General features: G+C 44.7%; 1 protein-coding gene across 1 annotated transcript in view; it reads right to left on the reverse strand.

Annotated features, from left to right (window-relative positions):
* Positions 1-270: 270 nt before the first annotated feature.
* The window catches only part of LOC306959955 (scavenger receptor cysteine-rich type 1 protein M130-like), a gene marked incomplete at its 3' end in the record, with an annotated part of 41691 nt that continues 15833 nt past the window's right edge, over positions 271-26128 (reverse strand). The window contains exon 3 of the mRNA XM_079552213.1: positions 271-411. Within this exon, the coding sequence (XP_079408339.1) occupies positions 271-411 (141 nt within the window). The remainder of the gene's footprint in view (positions 412-26128) is intronic.

Genomic DNA, 26128 nt, shown 5'->3' on the forward strand with positions numbered 1-26128 from the left:
CAGACCTCTTCTGTGCTGGCTCCCTTCACACCTTGGGTGTGTAATCCGGCCGCAGTAGGACGAGATTGTGGTCTGAGCGTCCGAGCGGGGGGAGGGGGGCAGAGGTGTAAGCGCCCTTCACGTTAGCATACAGAAGGTCCAGGGTCTTATTGTTCCTTGTGTGGCACTTAACATACTGCGTGAGTGTGGGGATAGTGGCGGAAAGAGAGGCGTGATTAAAGTCACCGGTGATGAGCAGCAGGGCGCGGGGATGACGCATCTGGGTCTGGGTCACGGTGCTATGGAGCGCACATTACCCAGGATGACAGAGGGTAGCCATCTTCTCCTCTTGCGTCCACCTCTGCAGCCTCTGCGTTTCCTGCGTACCTCGGTGGGGATCACCGGCCTCTCCACATGCATGAGAGCTGAGTCCTTGAGTCCAAGAAACGGTGCATTAGTGAGTTATTAGTCAATTACATGCAGTGAGCAAGATATAGTCTGCTTTTCATATACTGTACGTAACGGCAACAGTTTAAACTCTATCCAAGTGATCCTAAATTGTGTTCATAGAAAGAACGTCCATCATGGTGTCACGGCTTGGTGTCGGTGGTGCATGCCAACACATTCCAAATAGGTCATTTGTCAGTCACAGACTAGAGTTTCACTGTATTTCCCCCTTTGGAGTTCAGCAGGAGACACTATATTTATATTTGACGACCTATCTTAGTCTCTGCAAAGTCCGCTGGTCACGGATATCTCTTTGATACATCCCCTGGCAATAATGCGAGTCTCCAGGTAGTCTCGATGGCAACTAAAAGATTTCAACAGAGTCACTGCATTTTCCTCAGTATCTGAAAAGTCTTAGAGACATTGCAGGGACGTCAGAGAAACACTTCACAGGCTGAGGACCACAAATACACTGCGTTCCAAATTATTATGCAAATTGGATTTTTGTGTCAAAAAGGTAAAAAAAAAAACAATAATAATGAAACTCATGGATGGTTTTGTGTCTCTATGAATCACTGACATTAATCTCAGACCTGGGATGATTAGTTTTCAGGTTAAGCCCAGTTAAGGGAAAAACTACTGAAAAAGGGTGTTCCACTGTATTAAGCAGATCATCATTTTCAAGCAATATGGGAAAGAAAAAGGATCTCTCTGCTGATGAAAAGCGTGAAATAGTTGAATGCCTTGGTCTCGGTGTGAAAACCTTCGATATTTCATGAAAGATTAAGCGTAATCATAATACAGATAAGAGATTTGGGGATGATTCAGACACACTCGGGTTTGTGCAGATAAAGGCACAATACGGACGGTTTCTGCCAGACAAACACATCAGATTAAGAGAACAGATGCTACAAAGCAGCAGACAGGTATTTGAAGCTGCTGGTGCCTCTGGAGTCTCTGAACATGAAGGTGTCGGACCCTCCAGAGGCTGCAGTTGTGCATAAACCTTCTATCCGGCCTCCCATAAACTGTTAATTGAAGCTGAAGCAGAAACGGCTGCAGTGGCTCAGAAATACATGAGACTCATTTTCAAACAGTCTTGTTCTCTGATGAGGCCGTATAACCCTGGATGGTCAGATCAATGGAGTAGTGGATGGAGGTGAATGACCACAATGTCCCAACAAGGCTGTGACGTCAGTAAGGAGGGGGCGGAGTCATGTTTTGGACCAGAATCATGGTGAGAGAGCTGGTCGGCCCCTTTAGGCCCTTTTAGGCTTCTGAGTTTCGGAGTTTCTGACTGACCACTGTCTTCTCTGCTACAAAAAGAAGAGCCGTGTTTTCCCGAACAAGATCCTCTTCATCCATGACAACGCACCATGTCCTGCTGTAAAGAAAACATCTCTGCATCACTGGCTGCTATGGGCATAAAAGGAGAGAAACTCATGATGTGGACCCCCTCCTCCCCTGACCTCATGATGTGGACCCCCTCCTCCCCTGACCTCAGCCCTATTGAGAACCTTTGGAGCCTCAACAAAAAACACTTCTATGAATGTGGGAGGCAGTTTTCATCCAAACAGCAGCTCTGGGAGGTTATTCTAACATCCTGCAAACAAATCCAAGCAGAAACTCACAAGTTTAATGGATTTAAGATTTTTGAAGCTGCTTCACAGAAGGGCTCCTTTGGTAAAATATAACTTGACCTGTTAATATTTTTTTTGATTGAAATATCTTTTGATTTCAGTAAATATGACCTCCTGATGCTACAAATACAACAAATGACCATTTTCAGTTAATTACAGGCTTTAAAATGTATTGAAACGATGAGTTGCAGAATAATTTGGAACAGGGGATTTTGAGGTTTTTACTATGTTTATTTTTGAAATAAATACTGTTTTCACTAGGACATTTTTTCCACCACATTTAAATGATCCTCGACCAGGTAAAGACTTGAAAATTATGCTGACTCTCATTTGAGTTGACAATTTAGAAAATCTTAGAAAAATGTCATTTGCATAATAATTTGGAACGCAGTGTAGTATTTGCAACATTGCCACAGCTGCTTGAGACCGTATAGACTTCTCGGAGACCTCTGAGATCATGTGGAGACCCCTAAAAGACTGCAAGGATACCTTTTCAAGTCTCCATGCAGTCTCCACTGAAATCAAACCTTTTTGTTTTAACCAAGACTAACTGGAGACTCCACTTGTCTTGTTAGTGTTATAAGGTTGTAGAATTATGGTCAATTAATGACTCTTTTTTACCATTGGCCACCCACCACAGGTATAACCACAGGTATAACCGCCACAGGTATAACCGCCACAGGTATAACCGCCACAGGTATAACCACCACAGGTATAACCGCCACAGGTATAACCACAGGTATAACCACCACAGGTATAACCGCCACAGGTATAACCGCCACAGGTATAACCACCACAGGTATAACCGCCACAGGTATAACCGCCACAGGTATAACCACAGGTATAACCACCACAGGTATAACCACCACAGGTATAACCACCACAGGTATAAACACCACAGGTATAACCACCACAGGTATAAACACCACAGGTATAACCACCACAGGTATAACCACCACAGGTATAACCACCACAGGTATAACCACCACAGGTATAACCAGGTATAACCACCACAGGTATAACCACCACAGGTATAACCACCACAGGTATAACAACCACAGGTATAAACACCACAGGTATAACCACCACAGGTATAACCACCACAGGTATCACCACCACAGGTATAACCACCACAGGTATCACCACCACAGGTATAACCACCACAGGTATAACCACCACAGGTATAAACACCACAGGTATAACCACCACAGGTATAACCACCACAGGTATAACCACCACAGGTATAACCGCCACAGGTATAACCACAGGTATAACCAGGTATAACCACCACAGGTATAACCACCACAGGTATAACCACCACAGGTATAACCAGGTATAACCACCACAGGTATAACCACCACAGGTATAACCACCACAGGTATAACCACCACAGGTATAACCACCACAGGTATAACCACCACAGGTATAACCAGGTATAACCACCACAGGTATAACCACCACAGGTATAACCACCACAGGTATAACCACCACAGGTATAACCACCACAGGTATAACCAGGTATAACCAGGTATAAACACCACAGGTATAACCACCACAGGTATAACCACCACAGGTATAACCAGGTATAACCACCACAGGTATAACCACCACAGGTATAACCACCACAGGTATAACCACCACAGGTATAACCACCACAGGTATAACCAGGTATAACCAGGTATAAACACCACAGGTATAACCACCACAGGTATAACCACCACAGGTATAAACACCACAGGTATAACCACCACAGGTATAACCACCACAGGTATAACCACCACAGGTATAAACACCACAGGTATAACCACCACAGGTATAACCACCACAGGTATAACCACCACAGGTATAACCACCACAGGTATAACCGCCACAGGTATAACCACAGGTATAACCAGGTATAACCACCACAGGTATCACCACCACAGGTATAACCACCACAGGTATAACCAGGTATAACCACCACAGGTATAACCACCACAGGTATAACCACCACAGGTATAACCACCACAGGTATAACCAGGTATAACCACCACAGGTATAACCACCACAGGTATAACCACCACAGGTATAACCACCACAGGTATAACCACCACAGGTATCACCACCACAGGTATAACCACCACAGGTATAACCACCACAGGTATAACCACCACAGGTATAACATAAAAGAGATAGCTGGTTATCCATTCAGCCCATTCATACTAATGGTCATAGCGATTTTTAGGAAAAAATGACAATGTCAAATACGCACAAATATCAACTCCCCCCACATACAAAGTTGCATGATGCACCTTTAATGTGCACAATTATGTCTTGATTTGAGCCATTGTTTGATTTTACAGTTAATCTCGTTAATATCTGTGAGGGATTTCAGTTGGGCAGGTTTAGTGTTCCAGATCTGTGGACCCACGACTTTGACATTAATTTTTTAATCATGTCTTTAGCAACATCTGGCACAAAGCCATTGACACATTTAAGCACTTTTAAAAGAAGAATAAAGAATATCAAATCAAATCAAATGTATTTATGTAGCACATTTAAAACAACTGCTGTTGACCAAAGTGCTTCACAAAAGGTCTACAGTACAGAGAAAAATACATACAAAGAATAGTTTTAGAATAATTTGCTGGAATAGTCCCACATCAAGCCTGGCCCCAGACTGTGATACAATATGAAAATGGGACAAGATCATTGCATGAAGATAACACTTGGCTGCACTAATTGACAAGCTAGATCTTATAAGGCAGAGACAATTTAAGTTAGTCCTCATAGTCCTAATAATGCTCTGTGCCTTCTAGAGTCGAGGAGATGTTCACAAAGCCAGTGTGATACAGGCAAACATATTTGCATGGCTGAAACATACCATGGATTATTGTTGCCATGGTTCTGAAGGGAATCTCCAATGCGGATCTCTGCTCCATTCAGTTTGTGGGAGTTCTCTTTGCTGTTGGTCACATTCACTGAGAAGATCATGTGTGTTTTCCTCAGATCCAGCCTCCACCAGGGGTTTGATTCAGGCTCTGTGTGCAGGCATGAGCCTTTGCTCCAGGCACCATTACGGTTCCCATCGATAGCATTGTATGCAATGCCGTGTCCATACAATGATGATTGTGTGGCTTTTCCTTTGACAGACAGATTCTCTTTTGCAAGAAATTAAACAAAAGAAAAAAGAAGAACAGTATTGATGCTGAGCTCTGTCGGACATAAACATGCGGTCTCTCCTCAACACAACATTCACCAAGCAGGTATGTGGGAAGTGATGCATTCTGGGCAGTGAATGAATAATGGTGTAAAGAAAAGTATCCAGTATTTCATGTCTTACCAGTTGGTGCGTGATAACCATAGACCTCCACTTCACAGAGGGTCAGAGTTCTGTTGAAACATGGCCGAATCACATCCACATATCGTCCCTTCATTCGTCTGGTTAATGTGATGGTCAGAGAGCGGCCTGCTGGGATTGGTGGGAGCACAGCCACTCTGAGGAAACAGTGTTTGGTAAAGACATTAAATTACACAATATCACCATTATGTTGATCACAAGCTACAGAAACTACTTTGGGCTCCACTATTTGAGAAAAGGAATATTTTGCAGATCATCCAATCTAGTCCAAACCACTTTATTTATAATGCACTATTAAAAACAACAAAGTGGACCAAAGTGCCGTAGAAAAAAGACAATATAAAACTATAATCATATATACACTTATTATACAGCTCTTCAAACGTAAGTAGAAGCTCCGTTGATTTGAATGGGATTTCCCAACATTCTACCGGTCATTATTTTCTGCTAAAGGACCTCTGAAAAAAATAATGACGCTGCCAATGGCAACGGAGATGGTGTTTTCATATCACTCCGCACGTACGTAGTAGCGACACTATCTGTCCCGTCACTGAGAGAGAAGTCGGGGAATCGTGAGTCTGACTTTCAACTTACCCAGAGATTCACCACCATTCCTCCAACTGCACCTTCAGCTAAGTAGCTAGGCTAACTGCTAGCCGTGCTGCTTCTAGCCTAGCAACATTTTGCCGAGCAAGGCGCAAACTTTTGGGAACTATTTGTCGTGGAAGTCATTAAAAAAAACTTTCGACCTTCATAAAAGTGTACGAAGTTTATGTTGTGTGTTCAGTTGTTCAGTTTCGCCTTCACCTCCGCTTCGCATTAGGGTCCGGTTGGCCCTTTCGGTGCTTATTTTCCCGATAATGACCAGCGTTCTATACATTATCCCTTACTTATACAGTGGCATAAGAGGACAATTTGAAAAGTAAAAGTCCGGCTGGAACGCCGCCGGAAAATGAAAATTGGTGGAAGGAGGGCTTTTGTCGCCATTGACGAGAGTAAATTCCGACACAAGAGAAAGGTTGGTTCTCACTATACAGCTGAAAAAGAAAAAAAGTCTGCACAACTAGGTAGCTCACAGAAAAAGTATTTAATGATGACTTACGCCGTGTAACTTTTCGGGCCTGAGCCCTTCCTCAGACATGAAGGATTTGAACAAATGCACACAGAATTTATACTTGGGTGCGTTTGATTACATAGGTCACGTGAGTGATCACATGACGGGTCACATGTCTGAACAAAAGAGAAATCTATATAAAAGGTGCAACATTTACAGTATTTACACATATATACAAAATATACAGAGAAGATCGTAAGAAATTTTGTTTGCAACATTTGCTTTAATTATGTCGATCTTTGGGTACCCGTGATATTTGAGTAGACATTTTTTCTTAGTGTGCAAAGGGTGTCCTAAGTCAGTTCTAAGTGGGTGTAAGAGACGTTAGACGACCAACATGATATATGGAAGTAGATATAAAATAAAAGAACAACACTGCAGCGATGGTGTACCACAATAGAGAAACCACAGCACTGGAGTACCGACATTTAGATTATAGAAAAGGTCTGATATCAAAGTCTTCATTGAGACCCCGAGGGCTCAATGTGTCCAAGGTGTGAATGCAAAAAGCTTCCCTTCTTAACAGAAGGGTATTGATGTCCCACCCCTTCTTGGTGGACTGACTTTCTCAATCCCCATGTATCTTAGGGCACTGACATTATGTTGGTAATTTGTAAAGTGGAGCCACTGGACTTTTGACATCATGGTTGCGAACGTTGGATCTGTGTTCTGAAATTCTAGTTTTTAGAGGTCTGGTTGTTTTTCCAATATATGCTAAACCGCAAGGACATTTAAGCATATATATGACATTGTTCGTGTTACATGAGATCACACCTCTGACTTTGAAGGCTTTGCCGGTTCTTGGATGATTGAAGTGATTACTTTTTTGAGTGAAATTGCACTGAGTGCAGTGACCACATCGATAGTTTCCTTGTGTTTTTTGTTGTAGAAAGTGCGGTTGAACAGGTGGCGGTAGATCTGCTCTGACAAGCATGTTATTCAAGTTGGGCGGTCTTTTCAGGACAAGGCGGGGCGGCTCCGAGAGCTCTTTCAAGTTTGGATCAGATTGTATGATGTGCCAGTGCTTTTTTATAGTGTGTTCAAATTGTTTGCTGAGGGGTGAATATTGGACAACGCAATTAACTTTGGATGGTGAGTCGTTTTTTCTGGTGTTTTGAAGACACTCTTGTTGTGACACAGAGTTGGACTTGTTCCGTGCCGTGGTGATCCATTCCTCCTTATATTGTCTTTGCTGGAAACGTGCGGTCAAGTCATTTGCTTGGATTTCATAGTCTGAATCTGTACTGCAGATCCGCCGGATTCGATTGAATTGGGAGATCGGAAGGCTCTTTTTCAGGTGTACTGGATGATATGAATGTCCATGTAAAATCGAATTTCTATCAGTGCTCTTTCTGTATAGACCTGATGACAGTTTATTGCAATCTTTTTGAACCAGTATGTCTAAAAAGTTCATTTTGTTGCAATCATGTTCCATGTAAATTTGAGGTGGTAGTCATTTGAGTTTATAAAATGAAAAGACCACAGTTGTTCTGTTGTGCCCTTTCCAGATAAAAAAGATATCGTCAATGTATCGTTTCCAGTTTGAAATGTGGATGAGGTATGGATTTTTGTCCTCGTTGAAGATGATGTGATGTTCAAAATGTCCGCAGAAGAGAGATGCGAAACTCGGCGCCATCTTGGAGCCCATGCTTGTGCCAGAAATCTGTAGATAGAAATCAGATTGAAACATGAAAAAATTAGAGCTGAGGACAAGGTCAATAAGTTCTGTGATGCACGCTGTGCTAGGTGTACACTCCGTGCGCTGATTCAAAAAGTACAAAAAGTAAAAAAAGTACATTGGTGTACAATGATTCAATGTCCATCGTTACCAGAAGGTGTTGTTCTGTGATTTCAATAGACTGTAATAGTTTCAAAAATTCCATGGAGTCCTTAATGTATGAGGGCAATGATGTGACTAAGGGTTGGAGTGAGTGGTCAACAAAACTTGACATTTTTTCTGTTAACGAACCAATTGCTGAGACAATAGGTCGACCCGGTGGCACGTCAGTGTATTCTTTGTGGATTTTGGGAAGAGTGTACAGGACTGGTGTCGTCGGCCATTCAACCCACATGTAAGCGTACTCCTGTTGGCAGATTTCTTTGTTATTCAAGAGACTCTCAAGTTTTGTTTTAATCTTTTGTTTAAATTCTGTGGTGGGATTGTGATTCAGCTCTTTGTAGAAGGTGGTGTTGTTCAGTTGTCTCTGTACCTCTTTGACATATGATTCCCGATCTTGGATAACGATGGCTCCCCCTTTGTCAGCACTTTTTATTACTATAGAGTCATCTTTTTATAGGTTTTCAAGTTCTAATCTTTGTTCCTTACTTAAGTTATCAGCCACCTTGTAGTGTCTTTTTTTGTTCAAAAGTTGTGTCACATCTTGTTGGACCAGTCTACAGTAGGTGTCAAGTGATGCATTGCGTCTTTGAGGCGGAATGAAAGTGCTTTTACCTCGAAATAGACATGGTCCTGTCCTAGGTCGGTGCGCTGTGTGTGGTTCCTCTGTGTCTGCAGCGCTCTCTTGCATGTCACTTTCATCTCCTTGGGGCATAGAGACAAAGGGGTTGTTAGGTTTGCTGCTGAAGAATTCCTTCAATCTTAGCGTGCGAAAGAATTTTTGAAAATCCACAATTGCGCCAAAGTCATTGCAGTGAGTAGTGGGGACGTACGACAGTCCTTTACTTAATGCAGTCAGACATGTAATAGACAACGATTTGCTGGACAGATTTAATACGTTATTTACCTGTGCCGAGTCTGTCGAGTTATATAGGGGGCTCTTGTCCCGCGGCCTCTTCCCCCTCCTGCATTTCTTCTTTCGTTTGTCGTGTGCGTTTGTTCGTTTCCTCGGCCCGTGTCCAAAAAAGAGCTGCTGGATTGGGAGAGTGAGCTTGATTCTGAGTCCCAGTCGGTGGTTGAATCTTGTGCATGTTTGCGGGTGTAGGGTGCGGGATTACCTCTGCGGTCCCTTGTGTGTGTCGCGGCAGACCTCTGTCTGTTACCGGAAGCAGGGTCTCGCCATTGGTAGATTTTCCCGCTCGCGTAGTCACCTGCGTCTCTTTCAAATTTCTTCTTCTTGGACGCAGTGATTTCTTTGAGTAGTTCATCTTTTTGTTGTTCGCATTTGGTGAGTAGATGTCAGAGTCTGGGACTTCGCTGGTAAGTTGTTGTTTTACGGAAGTGATATTCTTGCGGACTGTCGCGAGAGTTGTTGTGACTTCCTGTATTGTTAATGCCATGAGATCAAAGGAGCATTTGTTGAGGATTTCAGCCCAACGATCACAGAATTGTTCACTGTCTCTATTCAGGATAGGCCCCTTGTTAATTCTGAGTCCACGCGGAATTCTTTTGACCCGCATGTAATCGCTCAGGGTGACTGCATGGAGGTATAAACGTGTCTCGTTCCAAAGTGCGTGATAAGTCTATGGAGGAAGCTGCAGGCATTTGAGTTGACAATTTAGAAAATCTTAGAAAAATGTCATTTGCATAATAATTTGGAACGCAGTGTAGATTAACCAACAACACAAATCTTTTCCGTGATTTAACTATTCACTCAAGCCAACTTTTTTGTCATTGTCACAGGGCGTGTGCCGAAAGAGAAGGAATGTGCAAAGAGGCGCAGCTTGAGCAACTGTGTGCATGCGCTTCAGACAAATAATTGGCTACAAACCTTTGCCGATTGTGTGAACCAAGTAGCTCATTATTATTATTTTTTACATTCTTCAAACATAATTATCGTATTGGACTGCTTTCCTCACGGGCTGTATCTCTCGACATGAATAAACTTGTGCACACATCTCAGCATGATGTCGTAAGGAAAGGGAGGACACACCCTTGAAAACTTTTCTCACTAAAAGAAGGCACAGATAAAAACCGATGAATAAAAGGAAACGACCCAAAGACTTTAACTTGAGAGCCTTTTATTCTCTTGCATTGACAGTAACATTTTATTTCGAGAACACAACCGTGTTTGGATATGCGCACGAGGGGGGGAAAAGGGGGAGAGAAGGCGATATAAACTGACGCACACACATTTTGGTGAAGCCTACAATCCCCATTCTGTGCGCGGACACAGGTGTGCGGCGCTATTGGTGCAGTCGGCAACTTGTCCAATCAACTGCCAGAACTCCAAGAAGTTGAGCGTTGTTGTTTTAGTCCAGGGATTTCATGAGTGCGTTGATGGCAGATACGTCAGTGTTCTATAAGGGTGAGAGAGAGAGAGAGAGAGAATTAAAAGCAAAATGTTATAAATGAAAGACTTCTAACGTGGTGAGGGAGCACAGCGTCCCCCAGTGCATCTAGCGGCCGTTCTAAGAAACGTAAATGACTGGAAAATTCCACAGCAGAGTTTCTCACAGACTGTGACGGGGCTCGTATGGCTGATAGTGTTAGAAACGGCGTGACAAGGTTGTACGTTTTTTTATAACACCATCTGTTTATTTTCACTTTATACAAACGACGTTCCCAAGGTGCTTACTACAAAAAAAAACAACAAACAAACAATACATTATTTACAATTTCAATATTTACAATAATGAGGCACACAAGGCTCTCATAGTTACCTCCCTTGTAGATGGACCAACGCAGACTGGATGGGGTGAGAGGGCGCCCCTCTTTTATACTCACTGGCCCCTCCCCTCAGCCAATCACCACCAGTGTACTGTTTACTACACTAAAACAGTATCAACCAGTCCTGAACAATTTACTACACACGCAGAATATCAATCTAACTACTTAAGCATAATCACAGAGCCCAGAAACTACCCTTTAACTTTATTATAATCAACTAATGGAAAACTGGGCTGGCCATGATGACGTCATGCGCCGGCGTCCCGCGTGTGACGCAATATACCCGGAAGAGTGCAGACGCTCGGTTTGCCCGTGGGGACATGGATGGGGAACACGGAGGTGTGGAAGAATGTTTGGTGGACCACGGGGTTATGGAAGGGAGATGGTTCAGCGACGGCCTAGTGTGCACCCAAGACCCCCGCGATGGACGTTGAACTACTAGCGTTTCGCAAACGCGGAACAGACGGAGGGAGAACGGGACCGAGCAACAGGTGAGTGTGGATGTGTGTGCGTTAGGTCCTAGGTGGGTCGCGGTATCTTTCCCGCGGGCTCGGACGGGGTCACTCCGTCACACAGACACAGGGATACTTTTATACTGAGAATGTGTCCGTATCCAGCTCTCTTTGTAGCTCATTGTGGAGGAGGAGAAAACACCACTGTCTAGGTTTTGGGGAACTAGTTCACCAGAGGAAACCGTTTAGGTAAAACGAACTGCGCTGCCCACATAAAACCAGAGGAAACTACCCTCGGCCTGTATGACTAACGCTTACTTATAGCAGACATGGAGCAGTGTGGTGGCCAGATGATTCAGGATATGTAAAGGGACTTTTTCCTGCAACAATTCAGGGTTAGGGTATTCACATGTCAGTGACAGAGAGTATCTACAGACTCACCTGTATCAGTGACAGAGAGTATCTACAGGCCCATGTTCTCCTGTATCAGTGACAGAGAGTATCTACAGGCCCATGTTCTCCTGTATCAGTGACAGAGAGTATCTACAGACCCATGTTCTCCTGTATCAGTGACAGAGAGTATCTACAGGCCCATGTTCTCCTGTATCAGTGACAGAGAGTATCTACAGACCCATGTTCTCCTGTATCAGTGACAGAGAGTATCTACAGGCCCATGTTCTCCTGTATCAGTGACAGAGAGTATCTACAGACCCATGTTCACCTGTATCAGTGACAGAGAGTATCTACAGGCCCATGTTCTCCTGTATCAGTGACAGAGAGTATCTACAGGCTCACCTGTATCAGTGACAGAGAGTATCTACAGGCCCATGTTCTCCTGTATCAGTGACAGAGAGTATCTACAGGCCCATGTTCACCTGTATCAGTGACAGAGAGTATCTACAGGCCCATGTTCTCCTGTATCAGTGACAGAGAGTATCTACAGACTCACCTGTATCAGTGACAGAGAGTATCTACAGGCCCATGTTCACCTGTATCAGTGACAGAGAGTATCTACAGACCCATGTTCTCCTGTATCAGTGACAGAGAGTATCTACAGGCCCATGTTCACCTGTATCAGGGACAGAGAGTATCTACAGACCCATGTTCACCTGTATCAGTGACAGAGAGTATCTACAGACTCATGTTCTCCTGTATCAGTGACAGAGAGTATCTACAGGCCCATGTTCACCTGTATCAGTGACAGAGAGTATCTACAGACCCATGTTCACCTGTATCAGTGACAGAGAGTATCTACAGGCCCATGTTCACCTGTATCAGTGACAGAGAGTATCTACAGACCCATGTTCACCTGTATCAGTGACAGAGAGTATCTACAGACTCACCTGTATCAGTGACAGAGAGTATCTACAGACCCATGTTCACCTGTATCAGTGACAGAGAGTATCTACAGACTCACCTGTATCAGTGACAGAGAGTATCTACAGACCCATGTTCACCTGTATCAGTGACAGAGAGTATCTACAGACCCATGTTCTCCTGTATCAGTGACAGAGAGTATCTACAGACTCACCTGTATCAGTGACAGAGAGTATCTACAGGCCCATGTTCACCTGTATCAGTGACAGAGAGTATCTACAGGCCCATGTTCACCTGTATCAGTGACAGAGAGTATCTACAGGCCCATGTTCACCTGTATCAGAGACAGAGAGTATCTACAGACTCACCTGTATCAGTGACAGAGAGTATCTACAGGCCCATGTTCTCCTGTATCAGTGACAGAGAGTATCTACAGACCCATGTTCACCTGTATCAGAGACAGAGAGTATCTACAGACTCACCTGTATCAGTGACAGAGAGTATCTACAGGCCCATGTTCACCTGTATCAGTGACAGAGAGTATCTACAGACCCATGTTCACCTGTATCAGTGACAGAGAGTATCTACAGGCCCATGTTCTCCTGTATCAGTGACAGAGAGTATCTACAGACCCATGTTCTCCTGTATCAGAGACAGAGAGTATCTACAGACCCATGTTCTCCTGTATCAGTGACAGAGAGTATCTACAGGCCCATGTTCACCTGTATCAGTGACAGAGAGTATCTACAGACCCATGTTCACCTGTATCAGTGACAGAGAGTATCTACAGACTCACCTGTATCAGTGACAGAGAGTATCTACAGACCCATGTTCTCCTGTATCAGTGACAGAGAGTATCTACAGGCCCATGTTCACCTGTGTCAGTGACAGAGAGTATCTACAGACCCATGTTCACCTGTATCAGTGACAGAGAGTATCTACAGGCCCATGTTCTCCTGTATCAGTGACAGAGAGTATCTACAGACTCACCTGTATCAGTGACAGAGAGTATCTACAGGCCCATGTTCACCTGTATCAGTGACAGAGAGTATCTACAGACTCATGTTCACCTGTATCAGTGACAGAGAGTATCTACAGACTCATGTTCACCTGTATCAGTGACAGAGAGTATCTACAGACTCACCTGTATCAGTGACAGAGAGTATCTACAGACCCATGTTCTCCTGTATCAGTGACAGAGAGTATCTACAGACTCACCTGTATCAGAGACAGAGAGTATCTACAGACCCATGTTCACCTGTATCAGTGACAGAGAGTATCTACAGGCCCATGTTCACCTGTATCAGTGACAGAGAGTATCTACAGACCCATGTTCACCTGTATCAGTGACAGAGAGTATCTACAGACTCACCTGTATCAGTGACAGAGAGTATCTACAGACCCATGTTCTCCTGTATCAGTGACAGAGAGTATCTACAGACTCACCTGTATCAGTGACAGAGAGTATCTACAGGCCCATGTTCACCTGTATCAGTGACAGAGAGTATCTACAGACTCATGTTCACCTGTATCAGTGACAGAGAGTATCTACAGACCCATGTTCACCTGTATCAGTGACAGAGAGTATCTACAGACTCACCTGTATCAGTGACAGAGAGTATCTACAGACCCATGTTCACCTGTATCAGTGACAGAGAGTATCTACAGACCCATGTTCACCTGTATCAGTGACAGAGAGTATCTACAGGCCCATGTTCACCTGTATCAGTGACAGAGAGTATCTACAGACCCATGTTCTCCTGTATCAGTGACAGAGAGTATCTACAGACCCACCTGTATCAGTGACAGAGAGTATCTACAGACTCACCTGTATCAGTGACAGAGAGTATCTACAGACCCATGTTCACCTGTATCAGTGACAGAGAGTATCTACAGACTCACCTGTATCAGTGACAGAGAGTATCTACAGGCCCATGTTCTCCTGTATCAGTGACAGAGAGTATCTACAGACTCATGTTCTCCTGTATCAGTGACAGAGAGTATCTACAGACCCATGTTCTCCTGTATCAGTGACAGAGAGTATCTACAGGCCCATGTTCTCCTGTATCAGTGACAGAGAGTATCTACAGGCCCATGTTCTCCTGTATCAGTGACAGAGAGTATCTACAGACCCATGTTCTCCTGTATCAGTGACAGAGAGTATCTACAGACTCACCTGTATCAGAGACAGAGAGTATCTACAGACCCATGTTCACCTGTATCAGTGACAGAGAGTATCTACAGATCCACGTTCACCTGTATCAGTGACAGAGAGTATCTACAGGCCCATGTTCTCCTGTATCAGTGACAGAGAGTATCTACAGACCCATGTTCACCTGTATCAGTGACAGAGAGTATCTACTGACTCACCTGTATCAGTGACAGAGAGTATCTACAGACCCATGTTCACCTGTATCAGTAACAGAGAGTATCTACAGACCCATGTTCTCCTGTATCAGTGACAGAGAGTATCTACAGACTCACCTGTATCAGTGACAGAGAGTATCTACAGACCCATGTTCACCTGTATCAGTGACAGAGAGTATCTGCAGACCCATGTTCTCCTGTATCAGTGACAGAGAGTATCTACAGACCCATGTTCACCTGTATCAGTGACAGAGAGTATCTACAGACCCATGTTCTCCTGTATCAGTGACAGAGAGTATCTACAGGCCCATGTTCACCTGTATCAGTGACAGAGAGTATCTACAGACTCACCTGTATCAGTGACAGAGAGTATCTACAGACCCATGTTCTCCTGTATCAGTGACAGAGAGTATCTACAGACTCACCTGTATCAGTGACAGAGAGTATCTACAGACTCACCTGTATCAGTGACAGAGAGTATCTACAGGCCCATGTTCTCCTGTATCAGTGACAGAGAGTATCTACAGACTCACCTGTATCAGTGACAGAGAGCATCTACAGACCCATGTTCACCTGTATCAGTGACAGAGAGTATCTACAGGCCCATGTTCTCCTGTATCAGTGACAGAGAGTATCTACAGACCCATGTTCTCCTGTATCAGTGACAGAGAGTATCTACAGGCCCATGTTCTCCTGTATCAGTGACAGAGAGTATCTACAGACCCATGTTCTCCTGTATCAGTGACAGAGAGTATCTACAGACTCACCTGTATCAGTGACAGAGAGTATCTACAGGCCCATGTTCTCCTGTATCAGTGACAGAGAGTATCTACAGACTCACCTGTATCAGTGACAGAGAGTATCTACAGGCCCATGTTCACCTGTATCAGTGACAGAGAGTATCTACAGACTCACCTGTATCAGTGACAGTGAGTATCTACAGACCCATGTTCTCCTGTATCAGTGACAGAGAGTATCTACAGGCCCATGTTCTCCTGTATCAGTGACAGAGAGTATCTACAGACCCATGTTCTCCTGTATCAGTGACAGAGAGTATCTACAGGCCCATGTTCACCTGTATCAGTGACAGAGAGTATCTACAGGCCCATGTTCTCCTGTATCAGTGACAGAGAGTATCTACAGGCCCATGTTCTCCTGTATCAGTGACAGAGAGTATCTACAGGCCCATGTTCTCCTGTATCAGTGACAGAGAGTATCTACAGGCCCATGTTCTCCTGTATCAGTGACAGAGAGTATCTACAGGCCCATGTTCACCTGTATCAGTGACAGAGAGTATCTACAGACTCATGTTCACCTGTATCAGTGACAGAGAGTATCTACAGACTCATGTTCTCCTGTATCAGTGACAGAGAGTATCTACAGGCCCATGTTCTCCTGTATCAGTGACAGAGAGTATCTACAGGCCCATGTTCACCTGTATCAGTGACAGAGAGTATCTACAGACCCATGTTCACCTGTATCAGTGACAGAGAGTATCTACAGGCCCATGTTCACCTGTATCAGTGACAGAGAGTATCTACAGACCCATGTTCACCTGTATCAGTGACAGAGAGTATCTACAGACCCATGTTCTCCTGTATCAGTGACAGAGAGTATCTACAGGCCCATGTTCTCCTGTATCAGTGACAGAGAGTATCTACAGACCCATGTTCACCTGTATCAGTGACAGAGAGTATCTACAGGCCCATGTTCTCCTGTATCAGTGACAGAGAGTATCTACAGACCCATGTTCACCTGTATCAGTGACAGAGAGTATCTACAGGCCCATGTTCTCCTGTATCAGTGACAGAGAGTATCTACAGACCCATGTTCACCTGTATCAGTGACAGAGAGTATCTACAGACCCATGTTCACCTGTATCAGTGACAGAGAGTATCTACAGGCCCATGTTCTCCTGTATCAGTGACAGAGAGTATCTACAGACTCACCTGTATCAGTGACAGAGAGTATCTACAGACTCATGTTCTCCTGTATCAGTGACAGAGAGTATCTACAGGCCCATGTTCTCCTGTATCAGTGACAGAGAGTATCTACAGGCCCATGTTCACCTGTATCAGTGACAGAGAGTATCTACAGGCCCATGTTCTCCTGTATCAGTGACAGAGAGTATCTACAGACTCACCTGTATCAGTGACAGAGAGTATCTACAGGCCCATGTTCTCCTGTATCAGTGACAGAGAGTATCTACAGACTCACCTGTATCAGTGACAGAGAGTATCTACAGGCCCATGTTCACCTGTATCAGTGACAGAGAGTATCTACAGGCCCATGTTCACCTGTATCAGTGACAGAGAGTATCTACAGACTCACCTGTATCAGTGACAGAGAGTATCTACAGACCCATGTTCACCTGTATCAGTGACAGAGAGTATCTACAGGCCCATGTTCACCTGTATCAGTGACAGAGAGTATCTACAGACCCATGTTCACCTGTATCAGTGACAGAGAGTATCTACAGGCCCATGTTCTCCTGTATCAGTGACAGAGAGTATCTACAGACTCACCTGTATCAGTGACAGAGAGTATCTACAGGCCCATGTTCACCTGTATCAGTGACAGAGAGTATCTACAGACCCATGTTCACCTGTATCAGTGACAGAGAGTATCTACAGACTCACCTGTATCAGTGACAGAGAGTATCTACAGGCCCATGTTCACCTGTATCAGTGACAGAGAGTATCTACAGACTCACCTGTATCAGTGACAGAGAGTATCTACAGGCCCATGTTCTCCTGTATCAGTGACAGAGAGTATCTACAGACCCATGTTCACCTGTATCAGTGACAGAGAGTATCTACAGACTCACCTGTATCAGTGACAGAGAGTATCTACAGACCCATGTTCACCTGTATCAGTGACAGAGAGTATCTACAGGCCCATGTTCACCTGTATCAGTGACAGAGAGTATCTACAGACCCATGTTCACCTGTATCAGTGACAGAGAGTATCTACAGACTCACCTGTATCAGTGACAGAGAGTATCTACAGACTCATGTTCACCTGTATCAGTGACAGAGAGTATCTACAGACTCATGTTCACCTGTATCAGTGACAGAGAGTATCTACAGACCCATGTTCACCTGTATCAGTGACAGAGAGTATCTACAGACTCACCTGTATCAGTGACAGAGAGTATCTACAGACTCATGTTCACCTGTATCAGTGACAGAGAGTATCTACAGACTCATGTTCTCCTGTATCAGTGACAGAGAGTATCTACAGACTCATGTTCACCTGTATCAGTGACAGAGAGTATCTACAGACCCATGTTCACCTGTATCAGTGACAGAGAGTATCTACAGACTCACCTGTATCAGTGACAGAGAGTATCTACAGACTCATGTTCACCTGTATCAGTGACAGAGAGTATCTACAGGCCCATGTTCACCTGTATCAGTGACAGAGAGTATCTACAGACCCATGTTCACCTGTATCAGTGACAGAGAGTATCTACAGACTCACCTGTATCAGTGACAGAGAGTATCTACAGACTCATGTTCACCTGTATCAGTGACAGAGAGTATCTACAGGCCCATGTTCACCTGTATCAGTGACAGAGAGTATCTACAGGCCCATGTTCACCTGTATCAGTGACAGAGAGTATCTACAGACCCATGTTCACCTGTATCAGTGACAGAGAGTATCTACAGACCCATGTTCACCTGTATCAGTGACAGAGAGTATCTACAGACTCACCTGTATCAGTGACAGAGAGTATCTACAGACTCACCTGTATCAGTGACAGAGAGTATCTACAGACCCATGTTCTCCTGTATCAGTGACAGAGAGTATCTACAGACTCACCTGTATCAGTGACAGAGAGTATCTACAGACCCATGTTCACCTGTATCAGTGACAGAGAGTATCTACAGACCCATGTTCTCCTGTATCAGTGACAGAGAGTATCTACAGGCCCATGTTCTCCTGTATCAGTGACAGAGAGTATCTACAGGCCCATGTTCACCTGTATCAGTGACAGAGAGTATCTACAGGCCCATGTTCTCCTGTATCAGTGACAGAGAGTATCTACAGACCCATGTTCACCTGTATCAGTGACAGAGAGTATCTACAGACCCATGTTCTCCTGTATCAGTGACAGAGAGTATCTACAGACCCATGTTCTCCTGTATCAGTGACAGAGAGTATCTACAGGCCCATGTTCTCCTGTATCAGTGACAGAGAGTATCTACAGACCCATGTTCTCCTGTATCAGTGACAGAGAGTATCTACAGGCCCATGTTCACCTGTATCAGTGACAGAGAGTATCTACAGGCCCATGTTCTCCTGTATCAGTGACAGAGAGTATCTACAGGCCCATGTTCACCTGTATCAGTGACAGAGAGTATCTACAGACTCACCTGTATCAGTGACAGAGAGTATCTACAGACCCATGTTCTCCTGTATCAGTGACAGAGAGTATCTACAGGCCCATGTTCACCTGTATCAGTGACAGAGAGTATCTACAGGCCCATGTTCTCCTGTATCAGTGACAGAGAGTATCTACAGGCCCATGTTCACCTGTATCAGTGACAGAGAGTATCTACAGACCCATGTTCTCCTGTATCAGTGACAGAGAGTATCTACAGACTCTCCTGTATCAGTGACAGAGAGTATCTACAGGCCCATGTTCTCCTGTATCAGTGACAGAGAGTATCTACAGACTCTCCTGTATCAGTGACAGAGAGTATCTACAGGCCCATGTTCTCCTGTATCAGTGACAGAGAGTATCTACAGACTCACCTGTATCAGTGACAGAGAGTATCTACAGACCCATGTTCACATGTATCAGTGACAGAGAGTATCTACAGGCCCATGTTCTCCTGTATCAGTGACAGAGAGTATCTACAGACCCATGTTCTCCTGTATCAGTGACAGAGAGTATCTACAGGCCCATGTTCACCTGTATCAGTGACAGAGAGTATCTACAGACTCTCCTGTATCAGTGACAGAGAGTATCTACAGACCCATGTTCTCCTGTATCAGTGACAGAGAGTATCTACAGACTCACCAGTATCAGTGACAGAGAGTATCTACAGACCCATGTTCTCCTGTATCAGTGACAGAGAGTATCTACAGGCCCATGTTCACCTGTATCAGTGACAGAGAGTATCTACAGGCCCATGTTCACCTGTATCAGTGACAGAGAGTATCTACAGACCCATGTTCTCCTGTATCAGTGACAGAGAGTATCTACAGACTCACCAGTATCAGTGACAGAGAGTATCTACAGACCCATGTTCTCCTGTATCAGTGACAGAGAGTATCTACAGACTCACCTGTATCAGTGACAGAGAGTATCTACAGACCCATGTTCTCCTGTATCAGTGACAGAGAGTATCTACAGACCCATGTTCTCCTGTATCAGTGACAGAGAGTATCTACAGACCCATGTTCTCCTGTATCAGTGACAGAGAGTATCTACAGACCCATGTTCTCCTGTATCAGTGACAGAGAGTATCTACAGGCCCATGTTCACCTGTATCAGTGACAGAGAGTATCTACAGGCCCATGTTCTCCTGTATCAGTGACAGAGAGTATCTACAGGCCCATGTTCACCTGTATCAGTGACAGAGAGTATCTACAGGCCCATGTTCACCTGTATCAGTGACAGAGAGTATCTACAGACCCATGTTCTCCTGTATCAGTGACAGAGAGTATCTACAGACTCACCAGTATCAGTGACAGAGAGTATCTACAGACCCATGTTCTCCTGTATCAGTGACAGAGAGTATCTACAGACTCACCTGTATCAGTGACAGAGAGTATCTACAGACCCATGTTCTCCTGTATCAGTGACAGAGAGTATCTACAGACCCATGTTCTCCTGTATCAGTGACAGAGAGTATCTACAGACCCATGTTCTCCTGTATCAGTGACAGAGAGTATCTACAGACCCATGTTCTCCTGTATCAGTGACAGAGAGTATCTACAGGCCCATGTTCACCTGTATCAGTGACAGAGAGTATCTACAGGCCCATGTTCTCCTGTATCAGTGACAGAGAGTATCTACAGACCCATGTTCACCTGTATCAGTGACAGAGAGTATCTACAGGCCCATGTTCTCCTGTATCAGTGACAGAGAGTATCTACAGACTCACCTGTATCAGTGACAGAGAGTATCTACAGGCCCATGTTCGCCTGTATCAGTGACAGAGAGTATCTACAGGCCCATGTTCACCTGTATCAGTGACAGAGAGTATCTACAGACCCATGTTCTCCTGTATCAGTGACAGAGAGTATCTACAGACCCATGTTCTCCTGTATCAGTGACAGAGAGTATCTACAGACCCATGTTCTCCTGTATCAGTGACAGAGAGTATCTACAGGCCCATGTTCACCTGTATCAGTGACAGAGAGTATCTACAGACCCATGTTCACCTGTATCAGTGACAGAGAGTATCTACTGACCCATGTTCACCTGTATCAGTGACAGAGAGTATCTACAGGCCCATGTTCTCCTGTATCAGTGACAGAGAGTATCTACAGGCCCATGTTCACCTGTATCAGAGACAGAGAGTATCTACAGGCCCATGTTCTCCTGTATCAGTGACAGAGAGTATCTACAGGCCCATGTTCTCCTGTATCAGTGACAGAGAGTATCTACAGACTCACCTGTATCAGTGACAGAGAGTATCTACAGGCCCATGTTCACCTGTATCAGTGACAGAGAGTATCTACAGGCCCATGTTCACCTGTATCAGTGACAGAGAGTATCTACAGACTCACCTGTATCAGTGACAGAGAGTATCTACAGGCCCATGTTCACCTGTATCAGTGACAGAGAGTATCTACAGACCCATGTTCACCTGTATCAGTGACAGAGAGTATCTACAGGCCCATGTTCACCTGTATCAGTGACAGAGAGTATCTACAGACCCATGTTCACCTGTATCAGTGACAGAGAGTATCTACAGACTCACCTGTATCAGTGACAGAGAGTATCTACAGACTCACCTGTATCAGTGACAGAGAGTATCTACAGGCCCATGTTCTCCTGTATCAGTGACAGAGAGTATCTACAGACTCACCTGTATCAGTGACAGAGAGTATCTACAGGCCCATGTTCACCTGTATCAGTGACAGAGAGTATCTACAGACTCATGTTCTCCTGTATCAGTGACAGAGAGTATCTACAGGCCCATGTTCACCTGTATCAGTGACAGAGAGTATCTACAGGCCCATGTTCTCCTGTATCAGTGACAGAGAGTATCTACAGACCCATGTTCACCTGTATCAGTGACAGAGAGTATCTACAGACCCATGTTCACCTGTATCAGTGACAGAGAGTATCTACAGACTCACCTGTATCAGTGACAGAGAGTATCTACAGGCCCATGTTCTCCTGTATCAGTGACAGAGAGTATCTACAGGCCCATGTTCACCTGTATCAGTGACAGAGAGTATCTACAGACCCATGTTCACCTGTATCAGTGACAGAGAGTATCTACAGACCCATGTTCACCTGTATCAGTGACAGAGAGTATCTACAGACTCACCTGTATCAGTGACAGAGAGTATCTACAGGCCCATGTTCTCCTGTATCAGTGACAGAGAGTATCTACAGGCCCATGTTCACCTGTATCAGTGACAGAGAGTATCTACAGACCCATGTTCACCTGTATCAGTGACAGAGAGTATCTACAGACCCATGTTCTCCTGTATCAGTGACAGAGAGTATCTACAGACCCATGTTCACCTGTATCAGTGACAGAGAGTATCTACAGGCCCATGTTCACCTGTATCAGTGACAGAGAGTATCTACAGACCCATGTTCACCTGTATCAGTGACAGAGAGTATCTACAGACCCATGTTCACCTGTATCAGTGACAGAGAGTATCTACAGGCCCATGTTCACCTGTATCAGTGACAGAGAGTATCTACAGGCCCATGTTCACCTGTATCAGTGACAGAGAGTATCTACAGGCCCATGTTCACCTGTATCAGTGACAGAGAGTATCTACAGACTCACCTGTATCAGTGACAGAGAGTATCTACAGACCCATGTTCTCCTGTATCAGTGACAGAGAGTATCTACAGGCCCATGTTCTCCTGTATCAGTGACAGAGAGTATCTACAGGCCCATGTTCACCTGTATCAGTGACAGAGAGTATCTACAGACTCACCTGTATCAGTGACAGAGAGTATCTACAGACCCATGTTCACCTGTATCAGTGACAGAGAGTATCTACAGACCCATGTTCACCTGTATCAGTGACAGAGAGTATCTACAGGCCCATGTTCTCCTGTATCAGTGACAGAGAGTATCTACAGACTCACCTGTATCAGTGACAGAGAGTATCTACAGACTCACCTGTATCAGTGACAGAGAGTATCTACAGGCCCATGTTCACCTGTATCAGTGACAGAGAGTATCTACAGACTCACCTGTATCAGTGACAGAGAGTATCTACAGGCCCATGTTCTCCTGTATCAGTGACAGAGAGTATCTACAGACCCATGTTCACCTGTATCAGTGACAGAGAGTATCTACAGACTCACCTGTATCAGTGACAGAGAGTATCTACAGACCCATGTTCACCTGTATCAGTGACAGAGAGTATCTACAGACCCATGTTCTCCTGTATCAGTGACAGAGAGTATCTACAGACCCATGTTCACCTGTATCAGTGACAGAGAGTATCTACAGACTCACCTGTATCAGTGACAGAGAGTATCTACAGACTCACCTGTATCAGTGACAGAGAGTATCTACAGACTCATGTTCACCTGTATCAGTGACAGAGAGTATCTACAGGCCCATGTTCACCTGTATCAGTGACAGAGAGTATCTACAGGCCCATGTTCACCTGTATCAGTGACAGAGAGTATCTACAGACCCATGTTCTCCTGTATCAGTGACAGAGAGTATCTACAGACCCATGTTCACCTGTATCAGTGACAGAGAGTATCTACAGGCCCATGTTCTCCTGTATCAGTGACAGAGAGTATCTACAGACCCATGTTCACCTGTATCAGTGACAGAGAGTATCTACAGGCCCATGTTCACCTGTATCAGTGACAGAGAGTATCTACAGACTCACCTGTATCAGTGACAGAGAGTATCTACAGACTCACCTGTATCAGTGACAGAGAGTATCTACAGACTCACCTGTATCAGTGACAGAGAGTATCTACAGGCCCATGTTCACCTGTATCAGTGACAGAGAGTATCTACAGACCCATGTTCTCCTGTATCAGTGACAGAGAGTATCTACAGACCCATGTTCACCTGTATCAGTGACAGAGAGTATCTACAGGCCCATGTTCTCCTGTATCAGTGACAGAGAGTATCTACAGACCCATGTTCACCTGTATCAGTGACAGAGAGTATCTACAGGCCCATGTTCACCTGTATCAGTGACAGAGAGTATCTACAGACTCACCTGTATCAGAGACAGAGAGTATCTACAGGCCCATGTTCACCTGTATCAGTGACAGAGAGTATCTACAGGCCCATGTTCTCCTGTATCAGTGACAGAGAGTATCTACAGACCCATGTTCACCAGTATCAGTGACAGAGAGTATCTACAGACTCACCTGTATCAGTGACAGAGAGTATCTACAGGCCCATGTTCTCCTGTATCAGTGACAGAGAGTATCTACAGACCCATGTTCACCTGTATCAGTGACAGAGAGTATCTACAGGCCCATGTTCTCCTGTATCAGTGACAGAGAGTATCTACAGACTCACCTGTATCAGTGACAGAGAGTATCTACAGGCCCATGTTCACCAGTATCAGTGACAGAGAGTATCTACAGACTCACCTGTATCAGTGACAGAGAGTATCTACAGGCCCATGTTCACCTGTATCAGTGACAGAGAGTATCTACAGACCCATGTTCACCTGTATCAGTGACAGAGAGTATCTACAGACCCATGTTCACCTGTATCAGTGACAGAGAGTATCTACAGACCCATGTTCTCCTGTATCAGTGACAGAGAGTATCTACAGGCCCATGTTCACCTGTATCAGTGACAGAGAGTATCTACAGGCCCATGTTCACCTGTATCAGTGACAGAGAGTATCTACAGACTCACCTGTATCAGTGACAGAGAGTATCTACAGACCCATGTTCACCTGTATCAGTGACAGAGAGTATCTACAGACCCATGTTCTCCTGTATCAGTGACAGAGAGTATCTACAGGCCCATGTTCACCTGTATCAGTGACAGAGAGTATCTACAGACTCATGTTCACCTGTATCAGTGACAGAGAGTATCTACAGACCCATGTTCTCCTGTATCAGTGACAGAGAGTATCTACAGGCCCATGTTCACCTGTATCAGTGACAGAGAGTATCTACAGGCCCATGTTCTCCTGTATCAGTGACAGAGAGTATCTACAGGCCCATGTTCACCTGTATCAGTGACAGAGAGTATCTACAGGCCCATGTTCACCTGTATCAGTGACAGAGAGTATCTACAGACTCACCTGTATCAGTGACAGAGAGTATCTACAGACCCATGTTCTCCTGTATCAGTGACAGAGAGTATCTACAGACTCATGTTCACCTGTATCAGTGACAGAGAGTATCTACAGACCCATGTTCTCCTGTATCAGTGACAGAGAGTATCTACAGGCCCATGTTCACCTGTATCAGTGACAGAGAGTATCTACAGGCCCATGTTCTCCTGTATCAGTGACAGAGAGTATCTACAGGCCCATGTTCACCTGTATCAGTGACAGAGAGTATCTACAGGCCCATGTTCACCTGTATCAGTGACAGAGAGTATCTACAGACTCACCTGTATCAGTGACAGAGAGTATCTACAGACCCATGTTCACCAGTATCAGTGACAGAGAGTATCTACAGACTCACCTGTATCAGTGACAGAGAGTATCTACAGGCCCATGTTCTCCTGTATCAGTGACAGAGAGTAT

Source organism: Gobius niger (genome assembly GCF_951799975.1).
Source record: "Gobius niger genome assembly, chromosome: 2".
NCBI lineage: Eukaryota > Metazoa > Chordata > Actinopteri > Gobiiformes > Gobiidae > Gobius > Gobius niger.